At 43.9% G+C, this 19,785-nt stretch overlaps 1 protein-coding gene across 1 annotated transcript in view; it reads left to right on the top strand.

Moving 5' to 3' along the window:
* The window catches only part of Cc2d2b (coiled-coil and C2 domain containing 2B), a 74,502-nt gene that overhangs the window by 52,725 nt on the left and 1,992 nt on the right, over positions 1-19,785 (top strand). Inside the window, exons 26-33 of the mRNA XM_021152526.2 lie at positions 1,932-2,114; positions 2,275-2,472; positions 3,545-3,634; positions 6,237-6,350; positions 8,748-8,882; positions 9,190-9,312; positions 15,295-15,353; positions 17,914-18,088. Of these exons, the coding sequence (XP_021008185.1) occupies positions 1,932-2,114; positions 2,275-2,472; positions 3,545-3,634; positions 6,237-6,350; positions 8,748-8,882; positions 9,190-9,312; positions 15,295-15,353; positions 17,914-18,088 (1,077 nt within the window). The remainder of the gene's footprint in view (positions 1-1,931; positions 2,115-2,274; positions 2,473-3,544; positions 3,635-6,236; positions 6,351-8,747; positions 8,883-9,189; positions 9,313-15,294; positions 15,354-17,913; positions 18,089-19,785) is intronic.

Raw genomic sequence — 19,785 nt, 5'->3', positions numbered from 1 at the left:
AGGTTAGTAAACTATTACCAAGTACTGTGGGGTCTGAGAGGGCTTTGCAGGGTGTCACCATCTCTACGAGGTACCCATAAACTCATTTCTTGTATTTTTAAAGTGTTTAAAAAGACAGAATAACATAGCTAGTCCTACGTCTTAAAGCAAAATTCGTATTTGCATGAAGGCCTTTGTAAGGCCAGATCCAGGTACCAAGAATTTCAGCTTTCCAGCCTTGCTTATTAGTTATGTCAGGTCGATGACGAGACTGGATTCTGCAAGAACCTGGGGGCGGGGCTCAACTGCTGGATTCGACAGCAACAACAAGCCTGCGCAACCAGCAAGTGTGACACTCTAGTCTAGGCTCGACTTAAGGCTCAGTTACATCTTGGAAGGTCTTACGCAGGGTACCCGAAATCCCTATGCCAGACCCTGAGAATTTGAAGAGTCGGAAGTGAATTTCATGTTGGTGTAGTGTGAAATGCTATAGTGTTTCTGTGGTGTATGGGATGGGTTTTCTGAGGGTTCAGAGCAGCAGGACCTTGCTGTGCCTGGGCTGCTGGGGCAATGGAGGCTTAGAGTTTGGTGGTAGGTAAGACAAGAATGCTTTTGTGACTTATTTTTCCCTTACTTGTTTGACTCTTTGAAGTTATTTTAATGAGTCTCACAAGCACTTGAGGGGATTTGAGTAAAAATGAATCATTTATTAGGACCTGATTAGGCCAGGTGCAGCAGAGAAACCAACCACGGTGGCGGTGTCAGTCAGGGGTCTTCTTACCCCTCCAGGAAAGAAGTTCAGATGCCCAGGGCCAGCTGCTCAAGGATATTCCCAAGTGCCCAAGCGGTCTTTATCCTTCTGCTCCGCTCTCCTCTTTATCCTTAGAGTTTTAAACTGTTCACTACAAGTCCAGCTTCACAGCTGTGCCATGACAGGAGGCATTGGGGAACAGGACAGCCACTCTGCGTGTCAGAGAAGAGGTTCTCCAGCCACCCAGACTTCTGCTTGCCTTTTATTGGTGTCACGGTACCAACTGAAACTGTTGCCTTTTTAAAAGGAGGAGATCAGAGATAGTAGTTGGAAGATAGAAAGATGCTATGGACAGTCACACGAGGCCCTGATAGAACGTATTACTGACAAAGAGATCCAAGGGGGTCAGAGGTACAGGGTTTGCTATACTTGCAAATCTCTGCAGACATCTCTCTGCCTCAGACCAGGCTGTATGACAGGTAGTTACGAAGTGTGGCTTTCAAAGATGGCAAAGACTGGATTATAATCCTGGCTCTACTATTCATTAATTCTATGATCTTTCACAAATTGCATCAGCTCTCTGAACCTCAACTTTGGAACTGTAAGTAAAGGTAACGGCAGTAGCCGCCTCGCTGAATGGAACACACTGCCCCAGCATTTGGCACCCTGTATACTGTGTACACAGTGCAAGGGTCTTGCACACAGTGAGGGCTCCTGACCATAGGCTGCTGGTGTCACTATGATTCTCCCTGCCCCCCCCCCCGGCCCTGCCTCTTAACTTTCTTACTGACATTCACTATCTCTGTTTCCACAACCGTACTCAGGGCTGTGGGTTCTGCCCTTACATTTCCCTCCCACTCCAGACTCAAACGGAGAAGACAACATGATCTTTCAGCATCTTCGTTGAGCCTAAATTAGATTTTCTCATTTTTACAATTTATTTTATTTTGGGTTCTGTATATGTGTGGGTTTGTGCCCTTGAGTTCAGATGAGAGCATCAGATCCCCTGGAGCTAGAGTTGCAGACTGTTGTGAGCCACCCAACACGAGCACTGAGAAACACCCTGGGGTCCTCTGGAAAAGTGGCGCGCACTCTTAACTACTGAGCAGGAGTCCATGTCCCTGTGTAAGCCAAGGCTCTCCTGGGCAGAGGATTGCTCTGGGATATAGGTTTAGCTAATTCTCATCCTTTGTTCTCTCAGATTAGCGGGACATTTCAAGTGAACATCCCACCCATTTTGCTCGGGTATACCTGGAGTAACACCTACGTCCCTCCTAGAGAAGACTGCAGTGGGCAGAACCCCAAAGAATGTACCTTCCTAAACATTTTTGCTACAATTGAACCTCAGATATCATATGTCACGTACAATCCAAAAGTAGACGAGGTAGGTCTCACGCTGAATTATTCTGAAACGGATCATCAAAAAAGTGTAAACGGTTTTAAAGACCAGTGGAAATTTCAAATCTATCAGAAGTAAACATTGGCTTTTCCCTTATTTTGTAAGGGGGAGGCATAGTGTTGAGCTGCCTTAAATCTGATTCTAGTTTTCAGACCAAATAGACATTCTACAGCGAGCACAGACTTTTACCAGGAACTGCAAGGCCATGTTTCCCAACCGAAGAGTCGTGGCAACTGTTTTTAATGGTGAAGGAATGCACATCTTAGTCACCAGATACATCAAGGCACTGAATCCACCTCAGCAGCTTCTGGATATATTTCTTCATGACTCAAATGCAACGCTTGTGAGTGGCAAGTTTTCTTTCAGTTACTGTTTTTAGCAGTTTCATCGAGATTACAGAGAACCTATGAAGACTCAAGAGTCTCGTGTGTGTGTGTCTGTCTGTGTGTCTGTCTGTGTAAACCTGACTGTCTTGGAACCTGCTTTGTAGACCAGGCTGGCCTCAAACTCACAAAGGTCTGCCTGCCTCTACCACCTGAGTTCTAGGACTAAAGACATGCACCACTATTGCTGAGCTCAACCATACCTTTTATCTGGGGGTCAATCTAGGCGATTGATTGTCCTCAGACAATTTATGTTATTTGTTAATTATAAAGCTCTCTTAATAGGACCCTTTGACCTAAATATATATATATCAACACCCAAATCCAGGTAGGTTAGTTTTTACAGCACTCTGCTTTTCCATCATGGTTTCTTGCTGCCTGTTGGTCTGAGGCCCACTGTCCTGGAACTAAGGGTTCTCTCAGGCACTTGTTGAGCCGTAACTGCATGAAGTCATTAGTGCAACCCGTGGTGGCTGTGCATTACCGGGCACCTGTTACACATCACTTCAAATGTTAAAGAGCTTCCTGTGTGTTGTCCTTTCTCCTTTCTTGCCTGAGTCTTGGGCTGCCTCATTCTGGTGGGGAGGGGACATCCTTCAGTGCTCTTGTGTTTGAGGAAGCAGGTCACGTCTCCCTCTGTTTCTGGCTGCAGCAGCTTAAAGAAGTTTCTAAGAAGAGGAGTTCAGAAAGATGTTGATCTAAAAGCAAGGCAAATATTCATTGTTTCTCACCTTTTCAAAAATGCTGACATTTACAGTTATAAAGTACACATTTAATGTTGATGTGGTGGTATAGTATTTTTAAATTGTAATAATTTATTACAATAAAACATAATGCGGGACAAGTCTTCTCTGTGTCAGGCTATTTGGGCCCAATCCCCACCAGAGACTCACCTTTGTGCCTCTGAGCAAGTTATTTTATCCCTCTAAGCTTGTTCTTTCTGGCCCCTGGAGACCTGTAGTGTGTTCTGCTTATAAAGTGCTATACGGGATGATGGACATGCTCAGTGAACGTCAGTTAATACCGTTCCAGGACCTCATTGCCCGATTTGTATCTCTGATTCCTTTTGCGGCCGAGACGTTGGATGAAAATGATGGGTCTGACATATGGATGACATCAGAGGTAACAAACGACATTTTATAGTTAAAATGTATACTGTTTCTCACTTGTCTTTCCCCTTAAGGTAGCACTTCTTATGTAGTGTTCTGCTTTGTGAAATATGAGAATGTAACAGGGCCCCAGACCTTAGCAGGCCCTGAGACCTTAGCACAAATGACTCCATGATGGAAGTACCATTCAGGCTGTAAAATTCAGCACACAGCACCACCTGCCAAAACAAAAACAAAGACCTAATCCATCAAAGCCCATAGTTTTGGGAAAGTCTCTAAATGTGCTAACCTTGCTTTTCTTGGCTTTTGTAGTTCCAATTCTGGCTAACTATTCTTAACTGAAGTCTGTCGACCTAGAGAATGGTTCCTGTGCTTAAAAGTTCATTCTAAGAAAGGCTCAGGGCTACACTGGGATGCCAGGCGTCCAGGGTAGTAGCCAGCCAGCTTATAAAGGCTTTCTATTAGCTTAAAACCCACAGTCTAGCAGTCTTCTCTGGTAGATAGCTCACAACAGAAAGTATTTGATAATTTGTGTCTACTTGACTACTCCATAGTCATTTATGAAAATAAGTCATTAGGGTGATTTTCCATTCAAAAGTCAAAGTAATTCCTCATGAATATTCCTATTCTGTGGGAACATAGCAGTGCGGTATTATGTTCTCTCTGAACCCTGTCATCTAGCATCAGATGCAGCCAGGGCACACTGGTGTGGCTGTATCTCTGGCTATGCTCCCTTCCATGATGCTGAATAAATAGTTGGAACCGGGAGCTCACTGGCCTCCCATCCCACCCCATGTCCCTCTCTCTAGGGCCGTCATGAACTGGAGAGCATGTGTCTCATTGGTGTGTTATCGCTGCTACTCAACAGCAGATTGCTGCTGTATCCCAGTGGGCACAGTAAAGAAACTGCTGACATGACCCATGATATGGTTAGGGGCTTTGTTGTAGATAGAAAAGGGAGGACAGACAGAGCCACCTGAAGGAGCCCAGGGTGTACACAAAAAGAAGTAGACGGAAAATGGCTGGCAGACTGGGCACCGCCAGGGCTATCTGCAAGAGAAGGAAAATAGCAATGAGAGGGGGGGAGGGGAAGGAAGGGGAGGAGAGGGCAGGGGAGGGGAGGAGAGGGCAGGGGAGGGGAGGGGAGGGGAGGGGAGGGGAGGGGAGGGGAGGGAGGGGAGGGGAGGGGAGGGAGGGGAGGGGAGGGGAGGGGAGAGAGAGAACAGTGAAATAGAGTTAGTGGGAATAGGAGACACAGAGAGAAAGTGGACAGCAAGAGCTAGAGAGAGAACGTGTGTAACAATGAGAAGAGTGGGAATAGCAGGGATATAGGAAGGATGGATGGCTGCGAGGAGGGAAGCCCATGAGCTGGAGGGAGGGTAGAGGAGGGGCAAGGAGGCCTAGGATGGACTTTGAAATGTGTGAGAGGCACTTGTGATACTGAGGGAACACAGAGGCCAACATGGACTTTGATATTGTGGTAGGCACCATAGGCAGCCATGTGTCCCTTCTGCTAGAGGTAAGGGAAATGACTCCTGGTAGAAGGGAACCAGTTTTATAAGTTCCTGAGAAATTCTGGCTTTTATCTAAGTGTCAGAAATCTTCGGTCCAGTGTAAGGTCCCTTCTGGGTGTTTGGATAGTCTGAGAGACTAAACAGCTGCCAATTGAACATTTAGGCCCAATGTTATTAATAGAAAGTCAGAATCTTTTTTTCAACAGAAGTCAGAAATCTAAAGTTTTACACAAACATTTTCTTTAAAAAAAAAAAATTCTAGGGCCAAGACTGGGAGTAGTGGCCCATGCCTTTAATCCCAGCACCCAAAAGACAGAGGCAGGCAAATATCTCTGAGTTTGAAGCCAGCTTGGTCTACATAGTGAATTCTAGAACAGTCAGGGACTCAAAACAACAATAACAACAACAACAACAACAAGACAAAAACACACACACACAAAATGTCTAAGGACCAAACAAACATACTTCCATTGGCGTGGGCCTAGGCCACCAGGCTGCCTTTCCTGCTGTACCTATTCCTGTTTGCCACACACGCTTACTCAGTATCCTGGGTTGGATCTCTTATCTGTAGCCCATCTGTCTAGCTCTTTAGGGTAAGAAGTTTCTATTATGCTTCCTGATTGAGCATCATTTGACTTATATCTCTTCCTTTCTTTGAATCAAACACTGTATTGGTACAGGACAGACTGTAGCTCCAAGGCCCCAAGTATCACTCCTCCAGATCCTGTGTGATTACTTATCCAGAATGCGCCCTTGGAAGCTCAGGGCAGTATATCTGTCTTGCAAGAAATGTCTCGTTTGGGATATAAATTGTCCTGCCACTCTGTACAATATCCGGATCACCTATCCCATTATCTGAGTGGCCTGGTGTCCCAAGTTAATATTCTCTTCTTCTTACTCCTTATCAAAGTCAGAGCTTTCTGCTTTGCTTTTGTAGTAACATCCTGATAAAGTGGAAGCTGGACTTCAGGGAGTATAAGGTTCTAAATGCCTTGTTTACTGGACTCAACTTTCTCTTTCCTCTCTCCTCCTCTTCCTCTCCTCCTCCTTTTAGAATACATTGTATTATTTTTGTTCCTTTTTTTTCCCCCTTTTGCCCAGTGCTGCATTAGTTTGGCCATTGGAAATAAAGAAGAGCATGCCATACTTCTCTGTAATTTCTTTCTGTACTTCGGGAAGAAGGCATTGGTGATCCTGGGAACCTCAGTACTAGAAGTAAGTCCCGGAAAGTGCGAAAGAAACTCAAGCAGACTTAAGCTGCCAGTCTGGGAGACTTCCTGCTCACCAGAGAGCTTCAAGGGCAAGCACTTGTGACCTGAGGGTAATGCTGGCACACCAACATTTCTACAGTGCAAAGAACAGGTTTTACTTTTCTTCCTGTAAAATGGTGCTCTTGGTGTGGCCTCCGGGAATATTAAATCACCTCATACCCCAGCAGCTGTCTGTGGCAAATGGGCAGTGAATGAGATAAGGGGTCATGTGGCATCCCGTGCGTGGCTCTGTGGCTGTTCTCATCCAGCACCACCATCCGGTTTCAGAAACTACACTGTAAGGCTTGAACTAACACTCTAATGATGTCTTCTCTTCTTCTCCAGGATTTAACACTTTACATTACACTTCTGAATATATATATATATATATATATATATATATATATATATATATATATTCTGGCCACGTTTCAGCATTTCCAGTCTTGCCTTTTGTTTATTTGTTTGTTTGTTTGTTTATTACTATGATATGATTTATTTCCCAAGATCCCTTGTTGTAGCTTATTATTTGTCAAATTTGTTAATGTCCCCTTTGATCCACTACCCTGGTTGTAAGTGCTAGTAGGTGGCACTAATAAGATCTCAATAAATAACTGTTACTTGATCCAGAGAGAAAATCCACAGCAGGCAGGTTCCACCTCAGTTGGTGGATGAGGTGAAATGGGAGACACAGTAATGAAGAGCAAGCACTCTAGGCCAGAGATATAGAGACATCAGGACAAGAACGACAATGGGCCGAGCAGTGTCCAGACTGGCTTGGGTTTAAAGCAGCTGGGCCAGAGAAGTAGAGACATAGGGACAGGACAGCAGTGGGCTGAGCAGTGTCCAGACTGGCTTGGGTTTAAAGTCAGCAGCTTCACTCAGGTGTGGGCTGGGCTTTGTTCACCTCTCCATCCTGCTAACCTCTGCTGGAAGTGTCACTTTGCTTTTCGCTGTCACTTTAGCCCCTTAAACTCCAAGTCCTCATTAAAGAGCGTGTGTGATAAACATGCCTACCTTCAGAACTGAGAGTGAATTAAAAGGGGAAAATCAGTATGAATCTTAGCATAACCAATAAATACTAAATATTGCTATCATTACTTGAATTATTTATTTTTCCACTAAGAAAGTCTTAACACTATGAGAAGATACATGTAGAGCAAAATAATAACCATTTAAAAAAAACTTTTTAAGGGCCTGAAAAGATGGCTCAGCGGTTAAGAGCACTTACTGCTCTGCCAGAGGTCCTGAGTTCAATTCCCAGCAACCACATGGTGGCTCACAACCATCTGTAATGGGATCTGATGCCCTCGTCTGGTGTGTCTGAAGACAGCGACAGTGTATCCACATACATAAAATAAATAAATACTTAAAAAAAAAACTTTTTAAAATTGTATTTATTATTTCACGAGTCACATGCCACAGCACACACATAGTGGTCACAGGAAAACTTGAGTGCTTTCTCCTTCTGCCTACACGGGTTCCTGTGGCCAGGCCAGCAGGCTTCTACCAGCTGAGCTTTCTCGTTGGCCCCATAACTAATACTGTCTTTTCTAAATAAATATTTATTATCATTATTAGTATGTATGTGTGTGTATGGGTGGCAGGGAGATGTGCCAGGGCACACACGTGGAGGTCAGAGGGCATGCTGTGGCGTTCCCCTTGGGCTTTCTCATGGGTCCCCAGGATGGAGCTCATGTTACTGACTAGCCTTCCATGGTAAGTGTCTTTGCCCGCTAAGATGCTCTCCTGCCCTGGGCTTCTTATCCGTTAGACTGCTTTCCTGTATACTTTACCTTCTAGTTCCAAGTCTTTCTCTCAGTTTTAATTTAGTGGATTTTAAACTCCTTCCATGATTCCCTCGGAGCCTTAGGCAATAATCTTACTTAACTGTTTATTTTATTTGGCCTGGTATTCTGTCTCCAGGTATATGCTAACCAAAGTGAGTTCCCACAGCACTTTTGTGTGAATTAGACAAAAGTGGCCCAGTCACAATGCTTTAGGACTGTCTGTTAGAAAGCCATCATAGCATACTGACTTTGTTAGAGTAGCATGTTTTATTGCCACCAGTACACCCTACAGAACCTCTAACGGTGACACTGGCTCATAGAATCTCTTATTTAAATCATCATACTACCTGGGTCTGAGGATTTCTGAAACTTTCTTGACTTTGATTTTTTTGTTGTTGTAGTGGTTTGGTTTTAGTTTTGTTTTGGGTTTTGCTGTTAAGTTGTTTTTCCTCCTTAAAAAAATCCATTTTTTTAAACCCAAAGAAAACTTTACAACTCAGAATAACTATAATTTTTACATATAGAAGGTAGTCAACAAATACATTGTATGACGAATCTCTTTCCTTATGCAGGGCCATGTGGCTTATGTGTTAACTCAAGAAACTGATGAGTGTTTGCTTTGGAATCCATCGACGGGGCAATGTCATAAGCAGTTTGACCCATTTTGTCCCTTGCAAAGTGTAGATTGTTTGTTCAATGATAAAAATGTAAGTATATAGATAAAAAAAACCCTCAAGTTATTTCTTCATGTCATCCTGAGCACACATTAGAGTCTCCCAGGAACTTTGAAGTCATGGCACCCACGAGTCTGTGGGGTCAGGGATTAACCCATCGCTTACCCTGACAGCCAGTCTGCAGAGCTCCCAGAGCCCTGGAATCTGCTCCTCCCTCACAGCCCCCTTGGCTTCAGACACTTAAGTTGTCTACAAGCCTGTAGAATTCTGCATCATCCTTCCCTACTGTAGTCTTGCGTTCCTGTGGGCTTACGGTGTCTCCTTGTTGATGGTTTCACAGGTCTGGTTTAATATTCAACAAAATAATACACCAATGGCTGTACAGTTTGACTACTCAAAGGAGAGCTTCTGGAAACAGCTGCTTCCAAAAAACTTCCAGGGGAGCAAAGCCCAGAGTGTACAGGTAAATAGTCCTTCGGGTGTATCTGCATGAGGGTGAGTATTGCTTCTAATCTTTGTGAGTTGTGACAGCCCAGTTATGGAATTACTCAGCAATGCTCACTCAAAATGAATCTTCTCCTCCATCTAGCTTATGCTTGGGCTACTTTGATGCCTTTCCTGAATCTTCAAAAAAAAATGATTTGAGAAAAAGAATGTCATCTCAAATGTTATTTACGTCTTATAACCTTTCCCGTCAGAAATAAAACACATAGCATTCAAGATGGCATGTAAGTTTTCATGTCACCTGATGATCAAGTATAAAAAACGATAAATGAAATTGCTTCTCTGGACTCCAAACCACAATGCTTATCTTGCAGAATGAAAATAGGACAGAAATCGTGCCCGTTGGTAGGGGTAAAGCAAAGATGGCAGCAAGGTCTAAAACCACGCTAGCAAGTGAAGGAGCTGGAGCAGGCATCCCTTCGGGAGCCAGACTCTGAGGGAGCGCTCTTCATTTACTTTTGAAATAAGGTGGGAGGAAAAAGGCCTGGTGTCCAGGAATGAGGAGACCAGCTTAGCCCAGTATCTACGTGTCATGGCTGAGCAGACCTGTGCTGCCATCAGTAGCACTTTCTGGATTGAGGGCCACAGGGTGGCAGAATGAAGGCAAATGTTCAGGCTCACTTAAAATCAGGGAAATTTAGGAGTAAAAGATGTGTATTCATAGAACTGTTAACAAAAAGCAGAGAAATGGTGGAGGTAGAGATTACCTGGTAATATGATAAAGTTGAACTTGCTCAACTTGTGATCTCCCAGTTGAACCATCTAGCTGTGTGCCCTGGAGAATATGCACAGGTTAGAAAAACACAGTGGTCAGCAGAGAAAACAGCAAGGAATTGGAAACAATTCCCGATTAGGAAATTAGTCTGTGAGTTGTGAAATATGCATACAATGAATTCTTCCACAGCCATGGAAAATGTTTGAACAAGTTTGCAGTAGTTCTCAATCTATACGTTATTACCTTGGGATGGATGGGCAAATCTGCATATCAGTAGTTTTTTAAGCTCTCCAATTACAATTTCCAGTCAAGGTTGAGAAGCACTGGCCTAGAGCTAAGCATAACAATAAGAATGGAAATAAAAAACCATTATAGGAAGAAAAATAAAGAGGATGTGAAATAATGCACAAAGTACAAGAGTACTTAGTGAAGTTTGAAACCGACATTGTGTATCTATATGTGCATATACACTATACACGTATACACACTTTTCTATACAATAGATTTGTAAAGGCATTTATAGGAATGCTAAATACCAAATGCATGTTAGCAGTTACCTTTAGACTGGAAGGAGAAGAAAGAACAATACCAAAAGTATATATAGCAGAATAAGGAGTATAGTATACATGTGCTGACTCTGAGGAAACACTTCCCAAACACTTTACCTCAAGGATGCTAGCCTCTTCTTAATCACAGCTGATTCCTCAGCCCCAGCTGACCAGACACCACAGATTATTCACACAAGCCTTTGCTTACATCTGGAAGGCACAAGCCAGACCTTTCTTATCTGCATTATGTGCAACACTCTTATCTTCTAAGCTCCTATGGACCAGCCAAGGAGCTCTTCACACTCAACAGCTTTCCTAGGCCAAAAGCTCCAAAGTCCTTCCATAATCCTCCCTAAAACAGCATGGTCAGGTCTGACACAGAGATACCCCCTACTATCTCAGTACCAGTTTCTGTCTTAGTCACTGTTCTTTTGCTTTGAAGAGACACCATGACCAACGCAACCATTATAAGAAAGCATTTAACTGGGGGCTGGCTTACAGTGTCAGAGGTTTAGTCCATTGTCATCATGGCGGGAAGCTTGGCAGCATGCAAGCAGACCCTGGAGTGATAGCTGTGAACTACAGATACCTAGAGAGCTATCTTGTCTTTATTATTATTTTTTTTTAATCTAAAGTAAGGGCCAGGGATGTAGTTCAGCGGCAGACCATTTGGCTATCATGTACAAGGCCCTGGGTTCGATCCTCAGTGCTGCAAATAAATAGATAATAAATAGAATAGAAACGAATAAGTAAAAACATAAGCAAATTCAGAAGGATGCAATGGTTACATATAGCTGGGTGGCCGTGTGTTGGGCAGGTGTTCATTCTGTCATGGTCCTTGATTGCCTGTGTATTCTAGGCAACTCACAACAGCTCAGAAATGCAGTCACAGGGGCCAAAGTCAAGGATACCAAGGGATATAGTTTTTCCCCACTTCTTTTAAGAAATAACAGAAATAACCCTGGCCTATCAGTTCCTCGTGCGTTCCTCTAAACATTCTCCATGCAGATCAAGCATACATACGTGTTTTTATATTTCCTGTTTGAAATGCCATTTTTAAAAAAGGGAAATGTGCTTATCTTTCTTGTGCAAACCACAAATAGCCATGGCTGCGGCGGCGCGGTGGCGCTGCTGCCTCCTAGAGAGAGAGAGAGAGAGCTGTCTAGAGGTTTTGTTTCTGTTTTGTTTAGTTTTGGTTCTGTTCAGTTTTTTTTCCTTGTCCAGTCAGGTTGGGTTTGGCGGTTTCCTGTTGGTGTTGTGTTAGATGTAGCTGCGGCTAAGGTAAAAGACACGCCCCTTATTCTTTGACCTTCCATTTTCAGGGAGGAAAATTCAACAACAAAATGCTGCTGCAGAAGTCATGAATGTGTTTTGGGGAGCTCACAGCAAAAGGGGGGGAGTGGGGTGGGACTCAGGAAAGTGGATGACAAGCTAAGTGACTAGAACTTGCTTACTTGGTTCTTTTTTTAAAATTGTTTTATTTATTTACATTCCAAGTGTTGTCCCCCTTCCCAGCCCCCCTCCAAGAGTGCTTTATTTACCCTCCCCTTTGCCTCTGAGAGGGTGCTCCCCACCACACACAACTCTTCCCTGTGGCATCAAGTCTCAGCAGGATTAGGTGTATCTTCTCACACTGAGGCCAGACAAGGCAGTTCTCTGCTACATATGTGCCAGGAGCCCTGGACCAGCCCATGTATGCTCTCTGGTTGATGGCTTAGTCTCTGGGAGCTCCCAGGCCAGGTTAGTTTGATATTGTTGTTCTTCCTATGAGGTTACAATCCCCTTCAGCTCTTTCAGTCCTTCCCCTAACTCTTTCATAGGGGGTCCCAATCTCAGTCCAGTGGTTGGCTGTAAGTATCTGCATCTGTCTCAGTCAGCTGCTGGCAGAGCCTCTCAGAGGACAGCTAGGCTCCAGTCTGCAAGCACAACATGGCATCAGTAATAGTGTCAGGGTTTGGTACCCACCCATGGGATGAATCCCAAGTTGGACTGGTCACCGGATGAACTTTCCCTTCAGTCTCTGCTCCATTTTTGTCCCTTCATTTCCTTTAGACAGGCATAATTCTAGGTCAAAGATGGGTGGGTCACCCTATTTCTTCACTGGGAGCCCCGTCTATCTACTGGAGGTGGTCTTTTCAGTTTCCATCTCCCCACTATTGGGCATTTAGGCTAAGGTCATCCCTATTAAGTCCTGGGAGCCTCTCATTCTCAGGTCTCTGGGATTTTTAGAGGTTCTCCCTGCTCCCCCCAACCCCTGAAACTGCATATTTCCATTCATTCTCCTGCCCCTCTGGGCTCCTTTCCGGTCTCTCCCCATACCTGTACCATCCTTTCCCCCCTCCCCTTTCCCACCCGGTTGCCTCCCTCCCACTGCCTCATGTGATTATTTTGTTCCCCTTCTAAGTGGGATTAAAGCATCCTCACTGGGGCCTTTCTTCTTGTTAAACTTCTTGTTATATCATGAGTATTCTGTTTTTTGGCTAATATCCACTTATTGGTAAATACATACCATTCATGTCCTACAGAAAATATGGTTCATTTACAACAGTGGAATACTATTCAGCTATTAAAAATGAGGACATCATGAATTTCCCAGGCAAATGGATGGAACTAGAAAATATCATCCTGAGTGAGGTAACCCAGAGCTTGCCTCTTGAAATTCAGGGTAAAGAATGGCCCCTAGGGGACAGCTAGCTAGCAGCAAGATCTGCAGTGCACAGGGAGTGTCTCTAGGAGCTTCCAGAGCAGCTTGGCTGCTGCATGAGCAGAGATGGGTTGAGGGATGAGCAAAATCCTGGTAGGGACGTGAGCCTTAATCTTCGGGAAAGTCAGAAGCCAACATTACCCTAGGACGCTGTAATCAAATACGATTGATGGACTTGTATCTCTATTGACCTTTTATGGTGCTTGAAACTGAGCTTTGTGCATGCAAGGCAAGCACTATCATTGAGCTAATCTTCCTCCAGTCAGTCTCCTGCCTTACCACATGCATCCCAGAATAAGCTACTGTCTGAATGACCACTATATTAGATGACAAAGAACACAGATTGCATTGTGCAATACAAGCACACCTAGATCCAGGATTAACAGGAAACCTTTTGGAAGTTTTAGAGAACACAAATTCTTGCAAAAACAAACAAACAAACAAACAAACAAACAAACAAACAAACCAAAAGTCCTTTCAGTGAAATTGGAAAGCTCACAAAACCCCATCACAGGATTTACCAAGTCAGCATACTCAGGCCTCAAACTCAGACCTGAGGGATTCACTGATCCATGGGAGTTGCCTCATGGGTAGGCAGTGGTTGCTGGATCAGGGACTCGGTCTCTCTGCTCTGTCCAGTGTAGCTGCAGTCCCCCTCAAGGTGTTTGGAGTTCAGACTTCTGCTTCTTGCTCTGCTCTGCCATGTTCAGTGTGCCTGAGTCTGTTCCTTACTCTAGCAGCTGTCTAATCACAGCATGCACCAGAATCACTGGGAGACTGGTTAAAGCAAGCATCACTGGGCCACACCCTAGTTTCTGAGTCAGTGGCCATGAAAGCAGAGTTGAAATTTTGCATTTTTTTTAACAAGTTCTCATGTCTAGGGATTGATGGTAGGGTCACAGTTTGGGGACCTAGAGACCTGATAGGTTCTAGTGTCGTTCCCTTCTTTTCACTGTAGGGATCCCCTGTCCCCATCCCTTCAGCTGCCTCTATTCCTTGGTTCAGAAACCCAAACTAGAGACTTGAAAATCAGCCCCTTATAACTGGCCTTGTGAATCTCACAAGGAACTAGAGTAGGGTTAGGCAAGAACTTGAGCTGTAAACCTAACCTGGGACAGGAAATGAACAAACATGACGAACAAGCATTGCTTCCTACTGTAGGATAGAGTGTACGGAGATGGGCACATGAAGTGTGTGTATTTAAGTACATACATACATGCAGGTACAAATGGGCACAAAGACCTGGTTCCTGCCAGCTACAAGACACATAGACCCAGAGAAGAATGGTTATAAACCATCCCAGATAAGCAACAGATGAGCATCATCTGATGTCTCCTGAGCATCCCTTAAATGCCAGGCTCGACATGTTTTGCTTCATTTTAAAATTGTTGTAAGAATCCAAAGCAGCAGGTATAACTATTGTTCCTATTCCTGTTTTTTTTTTTTTTTCTTTCTTTCTTTTGGTTTTTTGAGACAGGGTTTCTCTGTATAGCCCTGGCTGTCCTGGAACTCACTCTGTAGACCAGGCTGGCCTCGAACTCAGAAATCCGCCTGCCTCTGCCTCCCAAGTGCTGGGATTAAAGGCGTGTGCCACCACTGCCTGGCTCTGTTGTTCCTGTTCTAATGATCAAAGCATCTGAGGTTCAGAACAAAGTCATGTTTGGTAATTTTGCCAAAGTCACCATAAGTATAAGAGACCGGTGTGTGAGATCATTTGATGCCAGATAGTTGCCTAAAAAAAGAAATGAGAACAGAAAATGTGTTTTACCCATGAAAACTATCTTTTACAACCACGCCCCATGCTGAGTAAGTACTATGGAAATCAAAGGAAATGTGTGATCTTTGAGTTTGAGATTGCTTTTTCATGAGAGACTGGTTTGGGTCCAGCTTTCCCTGCCCCAGGACTTCAGGGGTGACTGGGATTTAAAGGTGATCTCTAGAGTTGCTCCTAACTTTCAGCTGTCTGTATTTCAGCCTGAAGAAATAGTTTACTCGGACACCAATAAAAGCATGGTAGAAGATCTAAAGAGCAGGTACTGTGTCTTCCGTCCCATCTCATGCCTAGCCACCTTCTAACCATCTATCCCAGCCTCTCAAATTACTCATTAGGCTCGACAAAGGAAGCAAGAAAAGGGAGATGATAAGGGCTAAACCCATTGAACTACTAAGTCCTGGCATCTGCATTGATAAATGGTCTCTCTACCAGCTAAGGCAGCCCTTGAAGGGATAGTCTAAAATAACTCTGGACATCACTGGCCATGGGTGAAATATCCTTGGTGTAGATAGTTGATGATAAGCCTGTGGTATGCAAGAGCCAACACTTTCTAGAAGGATATGAAAGCTAATAATGGCCATGACCATGATGGAGGGAAAACAGAGCAGTTAGAGAATTCAAGCACCCAGCAGCACTGTCACTTCTGAGTGTTCCCCACTTCCCCAAATATATACATTCATTGACTTATGGAAAGCTCCAGCCAAGCCTCAAATGGGCCATAGCCTGTAGTAGGCTTCACTCCCCTTCACACGTGTCAGCAGCTTCTGGGTGGGACTTCCTGCAGGGGATCACACTCCCACTGCAGCCTCACATGTAACCCACTGTCAGCTAGTCAAAACACTGCCGCCAAAATGATCTGGTCACTTCCTTTGCAAGCATTTAGGCCCACTCCATCTGCAGCCATTACTACCCCCTTTTATATTTACAAACCCCTATTAATATTATTGTGTGTATGGGTACATACACCTGCATGTAAGTTTGGGCACCACGTGCTTGTCTGGTGTCCACAGAGTCCAGAACAGGAGTTTGGATCCTGTGGAACTGGAGTTACAGATGATTGTGAGTCACCATGTGGCAGCTGTGAATCAGACCTGGGTCCTCTGGAAGAGCAGCCAATGCTCTTAACTGTTGAGGCATCTCTCCAGTCTTCATTTCCTAGTTCTTGTTTGTTTGTTTGTTTGTTTTGGTGGGGGGTTTTTGTTTGTTTGGTTTTTTTTTTTTTGGTTTTTTGAGACAGGGTTCTTAGCCCTGGCTGTCCTGGAACTCACTCTGTAGACCAGGTTGGCCTTGAACTCAGAAATCCACCTGCCTCTGCCTCCCTCCCAAGTGCTGGGATTAAAGGCGTTCGCCACCACACCCGGCCTACTTCCCAGTTCTTAAGAAAACAAGGAATAAACACAGTAGGGAAAGCTTTCCCAACTGATTTGCATTGGAGCTGCTTCCAGAACTATCTGAACCATTGACTCTAAGAGCCTAGAGTCCACTTGCATCGTTATCAGAAGGTGAAGCACTCTGGTGCCAGACCCACTGAGACCCACTGCCCATGTTAGCTGACATACTACAAAACAAACGTAGAAGTTGCATTGTAAACTCAGTCAAGAAGAGGCTCTCCGCAAGTGGATTTCTGAGTTCGAGGCCAGCCTGGTCTACAAAGTGAGTTCCAGGACAGCAAGGCCTATACAGAGAAACTCTGTCTTGAAAAACCAAAAAGAGAAGAGAAATGAAAAGAAAAGAAAAGAAAAGAAAAGAAAAGAAAAGAAAAGAAAAGAAAAGAAAAGAAAGGGAAGGGAAGAAGGGAAGGGAAAGGGAAAAAGGGAAAAAAAGGGAAAGGGAAAGGGAAAAAAGGGAAAAAGGGAAAAAGAGGGAAAAGAGGGAAAAAGAGGGAAAAAAAGAGGGGAAAAGAAAGAGGGGAAAAGAAAGAGGGGAAAAGAAAGAGGGAAAAAGAAAGAGGGAAAAAGAAAGAGGGAAAAGAAAGAAAGAGGGAAAGAAAGAAAGAAAGAGGGAAAGAAAGAAAGAGGGAAAGAAAGAGGGAAAGGGAAAAGGGAAAAGGGAAAGGGAAGGGAAGGGAAGGGAAAGAAAGAAAAAGAAAAAGAAAAAGAAAAAGAAAAAGAAAAAGAAAAAGAAAAAGGAAAAGGAAAAGGAAAAGGAAAAGAAAAAAGAAAAGAAGAGGCTCTCGGCAGCTTCTCCGTAACAACTTGTAGACACAACCCCACAAGGTCATCTCACTCACAGGATCCTGTGATCCAACTTACACCCTTCTCCCTCCATGGTGCCACCAGGCACTAGTGCAGGGATGGTCCACACCTCTGCTCCTGTGGAACTGCATTCTTGGGTGGGTGGGTGGGAGTGACCACCCAATTCAGTGCCTTGCCTCCTTTCCTTCCAAGTCCACATCCTGAATTGACTAAACTAACGATGCCACTCCTTCTAATGCCCCAGACTAGATATCTGCATTTCTGGAAAGGCAATTTCCTGAAAACACTATGCCCTTTGTCAAATGAGCCTTGACAGGTAAATGTCCCAGTCAATAATCACATGACAAATTCTGTCAACCAGCAACTGCTTATACTTGGGTGTCTGGAAGAGATACTCTTTGCAGCCCTAATTTCTGGCCTTCCTGAGCCAACAAGAGCCTATCTCTCCATATTTGATTGGTCAGTGTGCATCATAGTTGGCAGCCCTCACTATAAGTGCCTGGTTTCTTCATAAACCCCCAAAGTTTCTTTCTCATTTGTGAAGTGGAAAAGTTCTTGTGACAAGTGAGTAGCGTGAGTAGAGTTGCAGTTTGTCACCAAATTATCTCTGCGTTCTCACCATAGGATAGAGAGGGCAGTGAAATGTAAGATGATGGAATGGCGGCCTAAGCACCCGACACGCTGGAATCGACAGTGCACTTCTGTTCTACGGCAACTCCTTCCGAAGCTAGAGTTTTACCCGGGCAGTTTTGCTTCATTTGAAGACAGTGACTTGGAAAGGCTGCTACAGTTTTACTGGGTTTGTATATGACTTAGGATGCAAATGACATTTGGTTTTAACCTGTTGTTAACTGGCAAATAATAGCACTCTAAACTATCTCTGAAATACCTGTTCTCTTGGTCACCAAAGACAGATGATTTGGAAATGCAAAGAGAGAGAATCTCCTGTTCCAATAGGCTAGCTGTCTCCCAGAACTCTCTGAGACAAAGTAGGAAGAGGTCTGTTAGGGGTTGGGTACTTCGGCTGTCAGGGAGGGGTCTTCAGGTAGCATTTATTTGGAAATAGGAAGGAAGTTATTAACTTCCTTTGTTTTTAATAGAATTTGGAGTTAAAGAGATAAGTAAGATATAGTTAGCTATAAACCAAGGTGTTAACGCTTGGAGCTTCTTTGTAAAAGTATCTAACCAATAGAGCAAAGTAGACAATAATTAGGTTGAGACTGAGCTCTTCAGCATGGATTCTACTTACTTACAGACCAAAAAGTTGTAATGTCATGACCATCCCATAAATGGCATTTTCTTAGGACCAACTATATGTTTTATGATGCATAAATGATGATTTTTGGAAAGAGAGATCCACCCTGCAACTGGGAAACTGAGAAATGATCTCGAATAATATATTTAATTCTGTGTCATTGCTTCTGGGCAAGAGGAGTCCAGGAAACCTCAGTGTCTTCTGTGTGCCAATTACTTCCAGTTTCACATGTACCAACCTCACCATTTACCGTCGTCTGCACACTGACATCCCCCTGCATAGTGAAAAGACATCTCAACTTGAGCAAGTCCATAGATAAACAAGGCAGGCATTTGTTAGTCTTCCTTCCCTTTTCTTATTGTCTTCACTCACCCCAGCTGCTGTCTATTAACTAGTCCACTGGGTTCTTAGACTCTCCCCTCTCCCCTCCAGGAAGCAAGATGTCTCCCAGGAGAACCCCCTAAGAGAAAGAATGAACTCTGTTAGCAGTTGAGTATTTCAGCTGCCAGGGAGGGGTCTGCAGGTACCATCCCTTCAGGAATGAGGAGGGAGTTGTTCTTACTTTGTTGTTGTTTTTAATAGAATTTGGGATTAGAGAGATAAATAAAATATAGTTAAATATAAGCCAAGATTTAAAGCTTGGAGTGTCTATGTAAAAATACCAGACTAGTAGGTACTGACCTATTGACATAGGTCAAGATCAGGTCAAGATTGAGCCCTGCAGCCTGTAGTTAGATCTTATTTTGACCATTTACTGGTTTTAACCGAGGTCAAGTCACCTAACCCATCTCTACCTTTCCCTCCATTGGATAACAGGGTAAAAATAGTTGTTTGTTTTGAAGTTGTACTAATGATTAAATGAGTTTACACTTTGCATTGCACTCAACTATTTAGTATATGTTTATTTAATAAACATTGTTTCCATTCTGTGCCAGGACTTAGGCAGTGAACCTTAAAGACACAATCAAGTGCATTCACACAGGTCTGGGTTACAGTGGCAGATCAGAAAATCCTAATGATGAAATCTTGTTAGGTGAGCTAGAGAAACGACAGCACATGGGAAAAGCGAGTGAGCAGATTAAAGGGTGAGAAACATCCTCCCCAGGGAAGCAATGGAAGGCTGACTGAGGGGTTCATGGCTATCATCTGTGTCCTATTATGTAACGTTACTTAGACCCATGTTCCTCGTTCCTTCACTACTATCACAGTAGAGACTCCAGGCATGACTGGTGTTGAATAAA

The sequence above is a fragment of the Mus caroli genome, unplaced genomic scaffold (assembly GCF_978045245.1).
Source record: "Mus caroli unplaced genomic scaffold, Mus_caroli_1 scaffold_20, whole genome shotgun sequence".
Classification (NCBI taxonomy): domain Eukaryota; kingdom Metazoa; phylum Chordata; class Mammalia; order Rodentia; family Muridae; genus Mus; species Mus caroli.
The sequence above is the reverse complement of the archived record's forward strand: the minus strand, read 5'-3'. Positions and strand labels throughout refer to the sequence as shown.